Here is an 18,990-nt window from a genome sequence, read left to right on the forward strand (position 1 = left end):
AGACAATAGGAACGTAAATTTTAGAAACCACTTTATTTTCCATCATATAAAAAAGTATTGGAAACTACGTAATTAAAGTTTTTGCCTTCTTTGCTTCAGTAGTTTCTGAACCCTTTCTCTAATTCTTGAACTTGAAAGTCTTGAATCTGCTCGCTGAGAATCAGGGACCTCGGTCCATATGGTCTCTTACTGTGCATCTTCTTGTTATCTGCTCCCATCCTAGTCCTTTCCAACTACCATCCAAATGTGTGAATATCCCATTAAGTCTCATAACAGACAGTGCATTTGTGTGCTGTATCACACAGCTGCCATGTGACACATGGTAGGGCCCGGGGCGCAAAGATATTTGCTTCCTATTCGGCTCCTGTGAATGTGAAAACCATACATGGAGACCTTGTTTTGTTGCCCCTTTCCCAATTCTGGTCAAGCATCAGCCATAGCCAACATGCAGCTAAAAAACAACCAGGCCAACGGGGGCATCTAACGTGGAGAGTGACAACGGGAAAGAAGTAAATGAGCAAGTAAATGAGAAGCAGGCACACAGAGGAAGTGGCATGACAGGAGTAAAATCAAAGTGCATTTTGCTTCATATATGAAATCTGACAGATTTGCCACAGGTGTCAAGCTGCTTCCTGGTCCATTGATAACTACCATGGACTACAGTGCAGAATAAGTTACAGTCGTGAGCTGTTGCCATTTAGGACCTTTCTACTATACTATATATACTATGTATAGGAGAGGAAAGTTTTCTAGCCCAAAGAAGAGAAGGTCTCCTCCAAAAATTAGTAACCAGTGAAAGGACAGGAACTGACCTGCATCTGTAAAGTGTCTCCAACCATTCATGAACTTGAGCAACAGCATTATTCAAAAATTTGAAGACATTAAAGGGACTGAAACTTGCACATATTTGAATCAGGTTCAATGCTCTAGACACACAGCTTTAAGCCTCAACTAAACATAACATGAGTGTCCATTATGAACTAAGATGTTTTTGAACTAATCATAATCTTCTAAATGTAATTTTCGTAATTTCCACCAGAACCTCTCTGATGTTAGACTACAGAATTTCCATAAAGACTGAATTTCTTCTATGCTTTTTACCACCTTAAAAAAAAATATACCTCCATCACCAGATAGGAAAAAGTGATTTCTCTGGAAGATATAAGGATGATGAACATGAAAAATTATATATTTTTTACTCTGTATAACTGTAAGAGCCAACTAGACAGGATAACAAAAAGAATGAGCAGTATAAATGGTATTTGTTAAACGTTATTACTTCTGTGCCAAATTTACTACTCAACATCTTTTCCAATGAGCTTAAGCCCTAGATACATATCCAAACTACCCTCAAATAATATTTTTGATAGAAATATTTATCTGTAGAAAAGATTCTGCATCAATATATTCAGTGTCAATAAGATTTCACTGAAAAGATTTTTCAGAACTAAAACAGAACTCTGTTCTGCTTGCCTGACTTGAAGCATTAACTTGAATGGAAAATTAAAACTATTAAAAATTGGATATTTGTGAGTAGTTCTTCCTTAATCTCTCTTATTTTAGCTGTTTCATTTAAATAAATAAGCAAATATTCATTGCTGAGTATGCAAACACAAGAAAAAGACTTGGCAGCCTCCACTTTGGCAGACAGGGCACTCACGTGGCAGACCCAGGTTCAAGACCTTGCTCTGAATGAAAGAAAAGAGCAATGTGAGCTTGAGTCTTCCATGTGAGAGTCAGCACTTTAGCCCCTGGCTATTTTTGTGAATCAGAAGACCAAGGCTCTGTTTTAATATGATATATGAAAATGTTTAATTTCATCCCCAGGCTGAACAGAACAAATTTTTAAAAAGTTTTCAACATAGCTCTGATTAAAACCTTAGTTACCATGTTACCACTTACATACAGTAAGAATTATATATTTAGAACTATGCTTCTCTTCAAGGAGTACCCGCAGAATTAAGCATGCGCTTTGGTTATGCTCAGCTCTGCAACATGCTGTTTAGTACACATCTAAATTTTTTTTTGAATTAAGCATATAAGTTTGACTGTGCATGGCTGGTATTAACTTCTGTTTTGCTGTAACAGAGTAAAGATTTACCAGTGGATCTTACCAATTTATTACTTATACAGAAGAGAGCATTAGACAAGGATTCAAGTGACCTGCTTCCGCTTGTTATTCTAACACTAACTTACTCTATAATGCTCGACAAGTCATTTTGCCTCTTTGTTCTTTATCTCAGTTTTCCTCTGTCAATATTTAAGATAGAAAACTCTTTATCTCATCTACACTGTTTAGCTCAGAAAGATCCGAATACTGGAGCCCCCAAAACTACTGGTAAACAAACAGTAAGGCTGCATTATAACTGACAAATAATCTATTATAATTCATTTAAAATGTGATAAAGTATTATGTCTGCAATCTATAAAGGACTTTGATCTGTGCATCTTTACTAAAGAGGTCTTTTCAAAAAATAGATAAGTGAGGAAAAGACTAACAACAGAATAAGAAAGCATTTTAGCAGTAGTAGCTTCTAGCATTCATATTTCAGTTATGCAATGACTGCCTCTCTTAAACTTTGAAAACTGCATTTAAAAATTACAAAATTTATGTTTGCCTCTTACCTGTGAGAGACAGCTCCCCAGGCACCGTGCTTATTCGTCAGTATGTTGAGTATCTTCTGTTTTAACTGATTGGCTGTAACATGATCTCGATGTTTAGCAGCACTGATAAGATGATCACACATCTTTTCCTCCTCTCTTCTATCAGCAGCATATTGAGCGCACTGTGACTAGAAAGGAAAAGTACATTTATTTTATAAAAGATAGGCTCGTTAGGAATCGCCTTAAAACAATTATTTGCTAAAAATCTTGATATATATCAAGAACAACAGGCTCATTAAAATACTTAAAGGAGGACTAAGACATACCCTTCAACTGGATTGGTTTTATTATTAGTTATTATCCAGAAAAAGAGTACTCATTCGATTATAACATTTACAAACTGAAACATCAATGGCAAAGACAACAGAATTGCAATTATATATATTGGCTTCATTTTTAAAATTCTGTAAGATCTACAATTAATAACCAATTTCATAATTGTATTATTATGGATATGAAAGAAACTCCTTTAATTATCAAATTAAGCGGCATATTTTCAGTCTTGTATCACAACAGGAAAAATGTTCACAACTTGCATACTAGTTTTAAAAAACCCTAATGTTTAAAAAGTCACTCATCTCTTCCACTGAAAAAGATTTAATATTTTCATGTTTCTTTAAGAGATAAATGCTGTGGCTATTGACCTTCATGTAAATTTTTTCTAAAATTGTCAAAACACTACAGTATATGTTAGTTTTGATAAGTCTTTTTGTATAATTGGCATGATACAATTTTTCCAGTTCTTTTTTCAAAACCACTTGAAGCTCAAATTAAATTTCTCCTCCCAGTAAAGATCCTTTTGAAATGTCTAAATAAGGCAAATGCAGTCATAGCAATTAAAATAAATCCATTATACGTATCATTTTCTAAAATATACATTACAAAAGCTAGATTATTCTCAAAATAATGTTAACAGCTCATTTTAAAATTACTTTTTAAAAGAGAGACCTATGTTTTTGCACCTACAGATTACTGTGCATCATTTGACACCTTTAGCCAATACCCAATGCGGTAACACTCAATGCCAAATAGACTACCATATTCCAGTACTCAGAGGAGCGGCTAAAATTAAGTTAACCTCATACTAGGTTGAGGTTTATTCTTCATACATCTGCACACTATATTTTTAACTACATATCACATCAACACCTGGTAAGATTTGCACCGTGGTCTTTCTACTATGTTAAAGCTATTATTTCCAGTAATCTATGTGGAAAAGAAGAATCATTACACTCATTCATAAAGGGTTAATTCATTTTTCAATTTATCTTCTTGTACAGGGAAGCACCAATTAGTACAATGATCTGCCTCGGTAATGAGGTTAATATTTCACCAGCTCATTGGACAGTAAAATTAAATTTTTATTTTTCTTCCTGAACAATTACAAAGGTTAACAAAATGAAAGTTAACTGTGAAGCTACCACACTAGGAAGAACCTCCCCTGCACCCTCCGTAACTGTAGTTGCAGGACAAAATTTACATGCCGGTCTATGGCCTCCCCACTACACAGGCACCACAGTAACTTGATGCAAGTTAGGCAAAATAATTGCTTCCATAATGATTCCATTAAAGTTTAAAAGGTAAAAATAAAACAGCCACTCACTTTTCTTGCTGAGAGCAACAATTAACATGTACTAAACACAGAACATATACCGATACAGCTTATTAAAACAAACTGACAGATTTACAATTATGCAGCAGAAAACTACCAGAAAACCCTTGTCCTTACCACTTTCAAGCAAGATGAATAATAAAATGTTCAGTTGTTTACCCAAGATTATTAGAGACAATATATAAAACATTCTTTCAGATTTTAGATATCACCTTAGTTAAGTATATCTAAGAGTCATATTTTATACAGGCGACATTTCATAATTTTCTTCTGACTAGCAGGTTTCATCTTATTCACCTAAAGATGCAGTTGAGTTTTTTCATGTGACAAATATAAAGAAAATTTTCATATTTGAAAAATGTGTTGGTTTCTTTACCAGACCATAAGATTGACTTAAGATTATTCCTTTAGGGAATTTAGTTAATATTCTAAATCCTATTTGCTAACAGAAGCTGGAAGTTAATTAAATATTCCCATTTTGTCTAGAGTTCTGACAGATCTTATACCTCAATGTATTCTTCAAAGAGCAGATAACTCAATCTTCTATTGTCATCTCAGGTTACTGCGTGATGCTCTGATAAATATCAAATGTTATTTATTGTTGAGGCAATATGAAACTTCACTCTGACACACACTTAATTGTAAATGTGATTTTATCTAAGTTCAAAATATCCAGTATATGCTTGGTAATAAAGTTGTTGCAATCCCATATGACAAGTGTCTGCTGTCTGGCCTGACAAATTGAAGTAAAGGTTATGTGTATTCAAAATGACAACAGATATCTCTCTGTCTCATACTTTTCAGCTAGGTCAAGGAGCACAAGAACTAGTACATCAAAGTGTACGTTTGAGAGAGCTGTTCCAACGAGATAAAAACCTCATCAAAACTAAGATTACTGGATCCCATTTCTAGCCACCAGGTGCTTGTTGACATGTTCTGACAGATGAATAAATTGATACAGCTATTTATTATCATCAAGACTACTAAGTCAGTCTATCTTAATCCTAATGTTAGGTCACTTGAGCTTTAAAATATGTGCAAGTGTGTGTGCATCTGTGTGTGCTTGTTTATATCTAAATGTGTGCAAGCATAAGCCGATTTGGAAATGATAACAAACATTAATGCTGAAATGCTGTGTAAAAAACACCATAAAAACACTGTAACACGAAAATATATTGGATAAAGTCACATCAAAAATGATATTTGAACTTTAATCCATCACTGTTACTTTTCTGAACAAGAATAAAATTAAGCCTATAAAAAAAAAAAATCAAAAACCTGTTAAATATTGAACAGAACAAATGTTTTAAAAATAGCTTTTGTAAATTTGTATCTTTTTCAAATAAGGTATTTTGAAATATATGCTATAACACTTACTGATGAAAAAAGCAGTTAAATTTTGAATGCTTTTGGAAGTAAGAATTAGGTACATTATAGGGTTATTGCATCCAGCTGCAGGGTTACTTCTTCCAATACTTAAAAACAACATACATTTTAAATATAATCTCATTGTCAGGATTTAAAGATTCTTAACAAGTAGCAAAGACATATAATATCATGTTTCAATACATGCTTTAGCAATAAATGTCCTAAAGAGCTCAAAAATACAAAATGTTCTAGCAAAATTATCCTAACAATGCCTTTATTTTTTAACAAAACATCTACATTGCTTATTTTTCAGGAAATGCCTTAGGTGCACTAAGTGCTTTTCTTTTTTACTAAACTCATATATATTGTTGATAAAATCCAGCAAAATAATTACTAATGTGATTTGCATTACTATTTGCAATAAATGAGAAAAGCTCTTTGTGAAGCTAAACGGTCTGCCATATCAGTTTAGCTGACATTCTGATTAAGGGATTTCTTCAAGCTGTAAATATTTTCATGAATTTCAGAGAGGAGATGAGAAATTAAACCAGTTCCTTGTGTTTGACATTTACCAAAGCTTTTAAAAACTAGTTCTGAAATGCCTTCAATGTAAATTTTTTTCTTGGAAAAAAAAAATCTTTATTGTATGGAGTTACAGTCTAGGTGACAACTGAGTGAAAACAGAAAAGCAGGACTACACCAGCTTTCAGGCTTACCTCAAACTCTGCATGTTTGTGGACATCTTCAGCCCTTTGTCGGTTCAAAATAAATTCTGCTTCATTTGCAACACGCACTATATGGTCTTTCATTGCATGACATAATAATCTAAAATAAGAAAAATCAAAATCAACCTTTATATTCAACTGTCTTCAAATAAACTACTTCAGTAAATTTGCTCAAAATGGAAAAAATGAAAATTCATGAAACTAACATAATGAAATTGACAAATCAGTTGACATGAAAGATATAATTTATGCAAAATTGTATGCACTTGTGAAATCACAAATAAAGCAGATCAATAAGAAATAGCAAGCTTTTTTAGTATAAAGGGGAAAATTCTTTATGGAAGTATTGCAGTTCCAGTAGGTTTTTTAACAGCAATCTCAGTATGAGCATAACGTGAATACTGTATCATCATTTTAAACAATCTGGACAACTGCCTAAATTCTTACCGATAGCATTATATCATTAAATATAAATATTTCTACCCCAAATATTCAAAAAATCATGAGCACCTAAAATATAAAATTCTATTAAATTTGCAAAATAATATAAATATTTTGTATATGTTTTTAAATACTGGAGTGAAAGAAGTGCATCGTGTTTCCAAGTCGTTATGGCATCGGAAATAGACAGAACCTTACTGAAAAGGAACAGAAAAAGTAATTTTAGATTGGAATGAGATTGAGCATTTCAGTAAGAGACCTTAACTGAAGACTCTTGAAAAAACAGACCTCCAAATAGTGTGAGATGCATAATAAAATTGCAGCAAAAAGCAACACCGTGTTTTTAACAACGCTGCTGCCTTGCTGGGCAGGAAGAATGGAATCAACTACTTGATTGTCCCTACAGTCCATATCTAAGGTTGCCCACTTTATTCACATCTGATTTGCTCTCCTTATCAGAAGGGAGGAAATGATATCCTTCAGGATGCAAAGATCTGACAGGATGGCCTGTTTAGCATCACAAAGAACCGTTTCTCTTTCTGCCAAATGGGCACACAGTCTGGGATTTTCCTTCTTGCAACATCAGGAAAATATACTTAATTTCAGACACTCTTTTATTAAGAGTGTGAAGTTACTAGCAAATCCCATCCTAAGGTTGGTGTCTACTGCTTAGGAGCACCAGATCTTAGAGAGAAGTGAAAACTTTGATTTCTAGACCTTACACCAGTAAGGGGGGAAAGACTTGAACTGTTTTCTAACCTCCCTTCCTTGGTGTGTTCTATCATCTGTGAAGAAAGGAAATTACTCTGAGCTAATGTTTAATATGGAAAAGTGTGGGGTAGCAGGGCATAAATTTGGCCTTCTCTGCTTAGAGATAAACAAATGTGGATCAAGGTTTTACAATGGAAATTCGTGCTTTTAGTAAGCCTTTTCAAATCTAACCCTTTGCTACTGTTCTTGAAAAGGAAGATTTTTTGGCAAATTTTTGGCTGGAAGATTAAAGTCTCCTGCATCGTACTCTTCAAAATTTAGTTTTATTTTTTAATTTGCCGTATTGGAAAATACGCTTTAGTTCTTCATTACTGCTAAAGGTTCACATTTTTATTGTTAAGAGGTAAGCACAGAATTGCATTTAGATATGGATTAGCAGTGAGCATTCATGACTTTAACAAGTTCTCTGAAATGAGAAAATGCTAGAAGTGAACATCTAATATCTGCAATAAAATTTTCCATCACAGGTCTTCTTGAATTTTTCCACATTTCATTAATGACCACGAAGCAAACAGGATTTCAAAACTAAGCACACAGATAAATTTCAAGTGTCTACCAGCTGGACCTTTCTTCCTGAATAAATAAATAAGTAAATAAATGGAGCACAGGGCAAATTCAATGTCTCTAAGTCAGCTTTTGTCTAAGTAGGCTTTCCAGTTCAGGATGGCTTCAGGTAAAATAAATAGGTTTCTTTAGACACTCTCCACTACCAAAAAGCTAGTGAGAAAAGTTAGAGACTAACTCGGATTTGTTAGGTTTATTATTATTAGCTGGGACTCCTAGGCACAGCTTGTAAGCCTCAAAAAGAACCATCTAAGTTGCATTTGTCCATGAGCTGGTCCCCAAACAGGCAAAGATAAATACACACCATCTTCATCTTAGTCACCTTACTTGTACTAAAAAGTGTTCTTCATGTTCTCTGAGTGCCCATTTATGCATTAAAACACCTAAAGGGCACTTCAAATAGATTGCTAGAGAATGTTAATTTCCACAAGTCATAAATCAATCCCTTGCCAATAGTCAGGGAGAAAATAAAAAAAAAAAAATCTGACAACACTAGTCTCTGGCTGCTTTACAGAGAATGAGAACTTTTATAGTCATGCAGCAGCTGATTTAAATCAGATGGCTGAAACTGCTGGCAACCCCAGCTGTCTCTCCCACCCCTCTGATGGACCTTTCTGTTTCAGATGGTGAGAGGCCTGATCCGTTCCTGAAACAACTTTGGAGTTGCTGTAGCTTTCAGACAGCACATTAAGGAAACTGAGACAGATTTTTAGGTAACCTTGAAACACTGCAAGTCTTCAGGGACCAAAGTTCCCAAGTCAAGGAAATGATAAATATTAGGGGACCATGGAATATGCCTCAGCACCCATGCCTCTATCCTGACTGTCCACAGCACTCAAATCATTAGTTTGCTCCTTGCTCATTTTTTTGACTGCTCTCCCATCCTGAAAATGTCTCAACATGGTTCTAGAGACAGTTGACTGAAGGCGCATGGATGAGACCTAGTCAACTTAACTTCTCTCCAAGAACACATGTTGCCATGCCCCAGCAAATATAGAACATATCATTCTAATGGGTAAAAAGCAACCCTTGTTATTCCATGAACCCTGATCTAAACAGACAAAATAGTAATGACATCCTAGGGTGAAAGAGGTACTGTGTCAGTTCCAGGGAAGACCTGCTATGCAGGATGGATGCAGATGCTCTGCTCTAGCAGGAGTGACCCTAAACTGTATGAACGTAGGCCAGTTCAGGCTATTTGGCATTATTTAAAACTACAGACATAGCTGTTCTTTTCCATTTATTTTCTGTCAAAAAATCTGATCTATGGAATATCTCAATATTACTTTAACTCTGTCTAGACACTTATTTCAGGCACTCTCATATCTCCATCACTGACTGCATGTTTTTTTTTTTTTCCCCAAGAAAAGGGTAAAAATCTGTTTGCATGCTGGTTAGCACATTGGGATTATGGCAAAGTAGGCTACTATTTATTAATGCCGTATAAGCATTAAACAATATTATAACAACAAGTACTAATAAAGGATATATTATGCACAAGCACCTGAGATAGAACTTCAAAGAACAGGTAAAATATGTTTTTGCTTCTAGAAGACTCTTAAGAATTAAACTAGTCTTAGAATCCAGAAAGATAAACTTTAAAACAAGAGAAGTTTTATTTAAAATGTAGGCCATCATTTACAAATCTTGCCTGCATCCAAACAAAGAAGCATAATACATTAAAGCAGTTAAATGTGTTCTCTTAACTTTGAAAGGAAAGGCAGCTACCACAAGGTCAGCAAAATAAATTTTTTTGAGGTTTTTTGTAAATGAACTTGTCTACATGCCAGATATTGGTATATTTGTTTAAGAAAAACTGTTACCTTTTCAAATTTAAAAATTCTATTTAAAAATCTAATTCTTTGTTACTGACTTTTGCTTCTAATATGAAGTTATCCGGTAGCCTCAACATGCATTCTACTAAGCAAAAGATGGCTAAAGTGTTATTATAACTACTGTTATATCTGGATTAAATTATGTCCAGCTGACTCTGAATCTTGAAATCATATAGACACAGCATAATTCAGCATGTTGTCCTAACTGGGTTTCACCTGAGAACATGTACAGTAAGGTCATCATCATTTCAATACATTCTTATTAACTCAATCACATACATTGCACAAGATTTAAAAAAAATAAAAACCAGAAACAACAAAACCTTAGATTTTTTTGGCCTTAGAACAAGTGCTCACTATCCTGTGGATTCTCATAGGAAAAACAGTGAAAATAATTTAGAAAGGATCGTATACCAGGAAAAATCTCACACTCAGTAGCATCAAAGGCTGTCAATACATCAAAAGAGTCTGCCTTCATGCACTGCAAATAAGAGATAGGAACAAAGACTTCTAGGTAAGTAACTTCACTCTTTCACTACAACGTACAACTACATCACACAAACTATTTCAGAAACTATCTTCAGTTTATTACAAGTATTATCGTGAAATTTAGCTCATGAAACATATAGTCAGCTTACAAAAACGTGATCGAGATTCTAGCCTCCAGCACAGCTTTGGAAGGTCATTCCAAAACCTCCGAAGGTTAAAAACTTTCCTTTACTTTCTAATTCAAACGTATCCTTCAGTAGCATTTACTGCTTCATTTTTATGCCAATGGTGCCCTTAGGCTTACATAATTCTTGTTCCTTCTGTTGACCTTCTAATATTCCATCTCAACCCCCATTTTACCAGGCTAAATAAACCAGATCTCTTTAACTTTTCTTTTATGCTAGAATAATCAGAAAAAATATTGCCTTGTGGGTCTTTAAAGGCGAATTCAAACTGTGTGACATAAGTAACAAATGTGCCAAAACTGTCAGCAGCATTCTAGACAAGTTCTCACCAGTATTTGCACAGTAACAATAATGCTTCTTATCTCAATGGAAATGCCTTTTCTGATGCAATTCTAGAATAGCATTTTCCTTTTGAACAGTCCTATATTCTATGATTCTGCACACAAACATGCCAATGATAGACTGGTCTTTCACATCCTCAGGCATTTCCAAATGATGAACCAATAGTTTCTCTCAAGAACGTGAACCATGTTTCACACTGTTATATAACATTTACATAACATATTATATTATATAATATTTACAGTAATCCAGGTCTGAAACCCATCCAGTTTATCCTGGTTGGTATTCCAATCATCTGCCCAACTATGTGACCCATCTGCAAGTTTTTCAGAACACTCCCTATTGGGGAAAAGTCTGTTCTCTGCACCTTTCCTAAACAATCATCCTGCATTGGAGTGAACCAATCGAAGTAAGAGGATGCTTGCACAAAAATGCATATATATTTGCTAAACAGGAGGAAGATCTGAAATTTGAAAGAGTATCATTTTTATTCTCCTTTGGAAATAAAACATACAGTCATTAGTGAGATCTCCTTCTCACTGAAAAATCAAACATTTCTTGTGACTAAAACATACCCACTGTTCTCACTCACCTTTGTAAAGGCTCATCCTGACTTAGCAAGCATCACCCCCAAAAGACTTAGCAGACGGACTGACATTGAGACAGTGATGAATCTGGCCTTCTGGTCATGCTTATTAATCTCTACACAAGTTGTACTCCTGCAGGACCAGGGAGTTGTCTGAGAAGCATCACCACAGGCTTGCTCTAATTTTTATACTGTTTTCTAGTCATTTGTGATTGACCAAAAGAGACAACATACTGGTCTAGAAAGACTTTTAGCTTGACCATATGTGACAACTGCTGTAGCTGCACCACTGAAACTCCTACCAGAGTTGGAAGCCAGGTGTGCTGCTATGACCTTCCCCAGCTGAGCTGATCTCAGTCAGGTGCTGATGATCAGCAAAACTCTTACCTCTTTCAGCTGCAATTTTACAACATAAGGTAGAGATGAAACACTTATTTGGTAACTTACAATTTCTCTCTACCAAGACAGACTTCATTTCTATTAAATGCCCACATATTTGTGACTCACAGTTAAAGCTCCCTTAAGAAATAGGCTTGACATGTTTTTAGTCCTATTCAAAGGACATTCAGTAAGGAATCCACCAATAAAGCAGTCTGAGATCACTCAGGTGCTCAAATTCCGGTATACTTGTACAGAGAAATGAGTTTTCTATACAGACAGGCATGAAGTTTCCAGCTGAACATATGGAAAATGCAAACAAAAAAACAGAATTAAGATATGCCGCTGCTCTGAAAGAAACATGACAGGGCTGAAGTATCTGTAAGAATAAGTGTACGGAGCAGATTCTCCCTCACCTAAAAATTCAAGAACATCAGATGTAGGAGTGAGAGCAGACTGGGTGACAGTATGTCTCAGGACTTGCTGATTCATAAAAATGACTTATCTGCCAATATTATTTAGGAGTAGGTAAAGAGTGATTTTAAGTCCATGTAGCTTTCTTTTCTGAATGCTGTCCTCGATAGAGTTACTTTTAAAGTCTAGAGTGCTTACTGTTTAAGGGAAGTTGTGAAAAAGCATCAAAAGCCTGTGTGTGTTTCAGGGTTTTAAAAAGGTTAGACTTGGTTTCCACAGGTAAGAAGCCAGAGCCTTGGACAATTTTTTTTCGAATCTTGGAAATAGAGGTAGCGGTAAGACTATCCCCAGATTAGTTTGGAAATATGTAAAAAAGCATAAAACACTTAACACAATACATTTAGATGCGGGTTGGGATCAGTTGTGACAAGCAATGCTATTTGTCCTCCTATCAAAACTGAAGGATTAAAACTCCTGTCTCACTAACTAGCCTTATCTGACTTTGCTATCTTGTAGTCAGTTCTTCCTATTAACAATCTCCCATACAGATAAAGAGGGCTCGTAACTGTTATATTACTAGATAAAACAATTGTGGTTATACTGCTCAATCTTTCTGTCGCTTGAGATAATCTAAAAAAGCAGATCATTCCCAAGCAGCAGCTTTCAAAACAGATTACAAAATGAACATTTGTTATAATTTAGCTGAGATCTTGCTTCCTCTACTCATTCCTGAAGTCCTGCCAAATCATATGTCCAGGGAAACAGATGCTTCTCTGACTTACTTTCATCAGATGCCCACAGCTAAGTTTTTTCCAAGAAGGAGCCTGGAAATTTTCCACTTTTTCACCTGTTTTTACAGTTATTAATGGCATTGATAAGAAATGAAACCTATTGTTGCACTTTGTACCTATGAATGGGATGCACTGGTGTGACCTGAAGAGCTTCAAGTTCTACAAGAGGAGGTGCTGCTATAAATGCTTTCAAAGAAAGTTCCCATAAACTTTGGAAGGTAATGTCTAGCACAAGATTTCTGGCAAAAGGGCAGTGATGAATAATTTACTAAAGAAAATTTTGAAAGTACAGCACAAAAAGACGAGCTACTGCAGTACAATATGAACACACTGGCAAGATAAACTTTATGGAAGGTATCTGCAAATGCTTCAGAAGTGCCACAGAAGCTATAACAGACTCAGTGAAACCCAAAGTTGACTACAAAGAATTTATTCAATTCCTAATAAAGAGTTCCTATTTTGCCTAAGAACTTTCTAAATCCAGAGGAAAACTATCACTTTGAAATAGTGCTCACCCAGTAAACATCCAGGTTCATCAGTTATTATATCCACTGGCCTGCATCTCAGAATCAGCCTCAGCTTTGAGATATAACCTGACCAGACAAGGCTAGAAGGTGAGAGGGTGTCTGAAAACCTGTAACAGATCTAAGAACTGGGCTGTACTAACCTTACAGGTAGACAGATGGTTATAGCAATGCATGTTTTGTCCAAAATAAACCGAATATTAGTCTGGAGGTGAGGCAAGGACACTTGCAGTAAAGAACTTGCAGGAGATTAGAAAAAAGCACATCTGATAGGGACCTCAAGTTCATGATTCAGCTGGAGCAGTTTGACAAAAATATTTATGACAGGAATCCTCTATTGATGGAAGGTGACATTTAGGATGGTTTTCTATAAAATGATCCATTCACGGTTGATAAAAGATTCTTCCAGTCACAAATTATACTTGGTGAAGGTGACAATACAACAGCATTTGGCTACATCTGTCAAAGAGAGAATGATCAAACACTGTTGTTCTTATTTATATATTGTATCTCAGTGCTACTGCTTACTGAATGATACCTTCTGTCAAGATTTGCATATATTGGATTTTGCATGTCAGACAGGAATGCTTGGCAAGCTGTTCTGGTAGCTCACAGCTAAATAATATCCATGATGTCTCAAGACCACATATTTTGCATTTCTGGATGGTTTAGGTGAGCTCTGCATTCTGACCTCAAGGTTCCTGTGATCAAGATCATTGCCAAAACAGGAACCAGGAACAGCATACTTAGTTCATGTATGCTTGGGTCTAAGAGCCAAACAAGTTCTCCAAGGATCTAGGGATCCAATAGTTGGATCTAGGGATCCAACTGCACATGCACATGTCATAAATCAAACATGGAGAACAGCACCATAGATATACCTTCCAGCAAAGGGCCTGAACATTTAAATACTACAGAGAGAGAATAATAACTCTGAGCTCATTTACCACAAACAAAACATATCAGAACCTCTTGCCAAACTGCAACACAGGATTTCAAAAAGAAAATTTCCTGCAGTTAACCAACAGCCCTAGTTGATGACTTAATAAGCAATGCATCTACATTTAAACAAAAACAAAATTTCAGTCTGTTTAAACATTCTGCTACTCTTTCCAGGAAATTAGTGAACACTCTCAAAACACCACGGTTAAAAAAATGAAGGCGCCTGTGACTCTTAAGGCTATTTGGAGGTCTAGGTAGGCGGATATACGAAAGTATCTATTTTTATGGCTAAAAGCAGAAATTGGACTTAGATGTAGAGACAGAATTACAGAAACAAAGCCTACAATTTTGGATTTTAAATGAAATGTGATCTTGTACTTCCTCAAATTTAGCTTCTGATCAGACTACTCCTGCTATTCAAAATGAGGAAATTCTGTAATTTAAGGAAACTACTTTAAATGAAGCAACAAGGCCATCTCTTTTCATAGGTGAATGTAGTGAAAACGTAAAGGGGGAATGAAACGGAAGTGAATTGAGAATAGTAATCCAATTCTGAAAGATAGTATCTGTAACATCTGTCTCTTAGACAGGTAAACCTTCATGGTTTTCCACTTGTCACAGTCTTCCAGGTACAGTATGACCCATTAACCTGACCCTTTGAACCCAATCATCTAGCAAGTTTTCTACCCATCTAGTTGTCCACCCATACAGGCTGTAGTATTCTAACATTGATACATGGATGTTGTGGTAGAGAGTGTGGAAGCCCTGCCAATACGAAGGTAAATGATACCACTGTTCTCCCTTGTCTAAAAATCTAGCGATTTTGTCATAGAAGGCAATAAGGTTGGTCTGGCATGGTAAATCTATGCTGACTGTTCTTAGTCACCACCTTCTACTTTACATGGCCAGAAGTGTGTTCCAAAAGGACTTGCTCCATGATTTTCCCAGGGACAGAAGTGAGGCTGACTAGCCTATAGCACCCTAGCTTTTTTGAATTTTTTTGAAGATGGGAGTGACATTTGCTTTTCTCCAGGCATCAGTGACCTTCCTCAATCTCCATGACCCTTCAGAGATGACAGAGAGAAGACTGGCAAAGACAACAGCCTTGCAAGGACTTTCAGTACCACCGAGGCACCCTACCACGTACAACAGACTTGTATGGGTCAAGTTCTCTCATGTTAGACCTGACTCAGTCTTCATCCACTGCTGGTAATTCTCCTCTTGAACACTTTCACTAAGCAGATCTTGTAGGCTTCAGAGATCTTGTAGGTGAAGACTGAGACAAAGAAGTCATTGAGTACATCAGCCTTATTTGTCACTACATCATACACCCCAACCAGCAACAGGCCCACGTTTTTCCTTGTTCAGCCTTTTACTACTAACGAAGTGGCAGAAGCTCTTCTTGTTGCCCTTGATGGCTCTTCCAAGTCTCAACTGCACTTGAGCCTTGGCCTTCCTGACACCATCCCTACCATACCCAGGCAATGTTTCTAAATTCATCCTTACTAGCCTCTTCCTGCTCCCATCTCCTGCATACTTTCTTTTTGCATTGGAGCTCCACCATAAGTTCCCTGATTAGCCAAACCAGTCTCCTGACATATCTACCTTTTCTTTGAGTAGTAGAATGATCCATTCTTGTGCTTGGAGCATGCTGTCTTTACAGGTCTGCTAGCTTTTCTGAGCTCCTTTAATCTTCAAAGCTGTCTCCAATGTGATCCCATCTATCAATTTCCCAAATAAATTGAAAACTATTCTCCTACAGTCTGTACTCTGTTACTCTCCTTCCTTACCTCTTCAGGATCTTGAACTCCACTATTTCATGGTCACTATAGCCAAGGCTGCCGTTACTTACCACATCCTAAAACAACACTTCCTTTTTAGTGAATAGCAGATTCAGCTATGTGTCACCCCTGTTGGTCTATCCTGTATCAAAAGTTATCCCAAACACCCTCCAGAAATCATCTTGACTGCATGCATCCTGCCTTGTTGCACACCCAGCAGATGTCAGGAAGGCTAAAGTCCCCCATGAGAACTAGGGTTTCTGATGCAGAGACTTCATCAAGTTTTTTAAAGAATGCTTCTTTCTTTCCATCACCCTGATTAGGTGGTCTGCAACCAACTCTCACCATTTTGTCACCCTTATTGGTCTCTCCTCTCATCCATACCCATAAACTATCTGCCAGACTGTCTAGAGTTCCACTGAAGAGCTTCACAGACCTAAGCTGCTCCTTCCCAAAGAGGGCAATACTCCCTCTTCACTTTCCCTGCCTGTCCTTTTCTGAAGAACTTGTACCTGTTCATCACAGCACTCAGTCATGCAGGCTATCTGAGCAAATCTTATTTATTCCAATGATATTTGTATTTTAGTGATCGCACATGGAGCACATGTGCATGTTCCTCGTGGTTGTTTCTCAGGCTGCAGGCATCTGTGTACATATTCAGCTGAGCTGAGTGTTCTTGTTTTCTCTCTCCTGTTCTCACTACCCTGTACCCTTTGCTTTTGACCTTCCCCATCACTACCTCACTTAATTGTGGATAATAGTCTCCCTCCCACATCATTCCTAAAGAGCTCTTTTAACATTCCCTTACACAGCCAACACTGTAGATATGTCTAGCTCTTAAGAAGCCTACTTCCGTGTACACCAAAACGTAAATCTGAAATCCTAATTAAGTTGCTATCAATGGAGCTCTTGACATGTGTGATACCCTCAACACCAGATATTCATAGCATGAGACTAATTAAAAAGAAGTATAAAGTTCAAGATCATAAGCAGAATGTCTCTGTAAACCCCTTAAGTTTATTATTGACAATGTTATTCTCCACTCCCAAATAAAATATCTTTGGATATATCTTCTTTTAAAATACTAATTTGAATCTATAGCCAGATGCTCTTGTTATACTAAAAATTGTTATAATAGATTTTTTTCATAAAATTTAGTAATTATATAATGTATCTTCATCTTCGCGTTATACTCCACTTTTATCACAACGCTTTTATATAAGCAATTAATTTCTTTACTTTATAGATGAGAAAACCTGATATAGAGGTAACTTTTTAAACTCACAGACAGTTAAGAACAAATTCAGGATTAAATTTAGGTATTCCAGCTCTCTTCCTTTCCCAAATTCCTATTTTTAGAAAACTCCAGCAGAGTATGTGTGCTCTCATTCTTACAATTCTGTGTCATTTAGACCTTCCTAGCAAAACATGATCTAAGATGAGTAAAAATAGAAATAAACACAATAAATCAACTGATTTAAAATGAAAACTTATTAAAGTGATAGGAACAAAGATATTATGTGGCTTTAAATATAACTAAACTGAAATATTTTCTTTCTGAACATATCTAATAAAGTCAATGATCAGAAAGGCACTCAAATACTTTAATGCAGAAACAAAAAATTAAGATACCCCCAAAATCTCCTAATAACATTCATATATTAAAAAAGACAGATGTGTAACTGAAAATATCAAAAATTATGATCCACTATATAACATCTAATCCCATCTAATCTCCCCCCAAACGAAAAAGCTTGCTTAAAACTGTTGATTTATTACTATCTCTCAAATTCTTATCCATAAAATCCTTCAAAATATTCTTAGTCTTCATTTTGCTTTTAATAATTTAAAATTCAATCATTATTGCACAGTGATTATATGCAATTTTACATCCCATTAACCCTGCTTTGTTTTAATTATAAAGATCCTTTGTTAGATTCCTTTAAATGATCCAGTTTATAATTTCAGGTTATCCTAGGGAGCACTTTAATTCAGCTGCACATTCATCAACTGTTTATGTCCTGTTAATTGTTGACAACTGCACAATTGCATTCTCTAGCTATGATTGATGAATTGCATTCACAAGTTTACCTATTAAGTAGAATAAGTATTTATAACAATTTCCACTTAAAGGATTGTTATCTTTATCCCCAAAAGGATAAATTAAAAATGGATAGGCTGATAGTAAACAACAGCAAATATTCTAGTAATGAGCACACGCTTATTCTAAGACATGTTTATGACAAAAGTATACAGAGGAACATGTATTTAAGGGCAGTTTGATTAGGCATTCATTTGACTGGATTTAAGCAGCAGTTCTTAAGTATTACCACCTTTTGAAAAGTTATTGCTAGAGGGAGTAGGGAATCTACTGATATCTTAATACTTGAGAGCTAAAAACATGCCGATATGACATTTGTTAAAAATAAGCATTTCTTCAACATGCAATAATATTTGCTCTTACTATCCAATGCTACTGTAAGCAAAAATAGTTTGTGAGAATTTTCCACTTCAAAAAAAAAAAAATTGAGAAAATAAGAAGTGGCAGAACAGGTTTCCATATTACCATCCAAAAACA

At 35.7% G+C, this 18,990-nt stretch overlaps 1 protein-coding gene across 13 annotated transcripts in view; it reads right to left on the reverse strand.

Moving 5' to 3' along the window:
* The window catches only part of NBEA (neurobeachin), a 530,623-nt gene that overhangs the window by 231,144 nt on the left and 280,489 nt on the right, over window positions 1-18,990 (reverse strand). For all 13 annotated transcript variants that reach the window (XM_068930067.1, XM_068930069.1, XM_068930074.1 and 10 more), the window contains 2 exons: window positions 6,361-6,469; window positions 2,626-2,792 (listed from right to left, as the gene is read on the reverse strand). In XM_068930067.1, the coding sequence (XP_068786168.1) occupies window positions 2,626-2,792; window positions 6,361-6,469 (276 nt within the window). The remainder of the gene's footprint in view (window positions 1-2,625; window positions 2,793-6,360; window positions 6,470-18,990) is intronic.

This window comes from Struthio camelus, chromosome 1, assembly GCF_040807025.1.
Source record: "Struthio camelus isolate bStrCam1 chromosome 1, bStrCam1.hap1, whole genome shotgun sequence".
In the NCBI taxonomy this organism is placed as follows: Eukaryota; Metazoa; Chordata; class Aves; order Struthioniformes; family Struthionidae; genus Struthio; species Struthio camelus.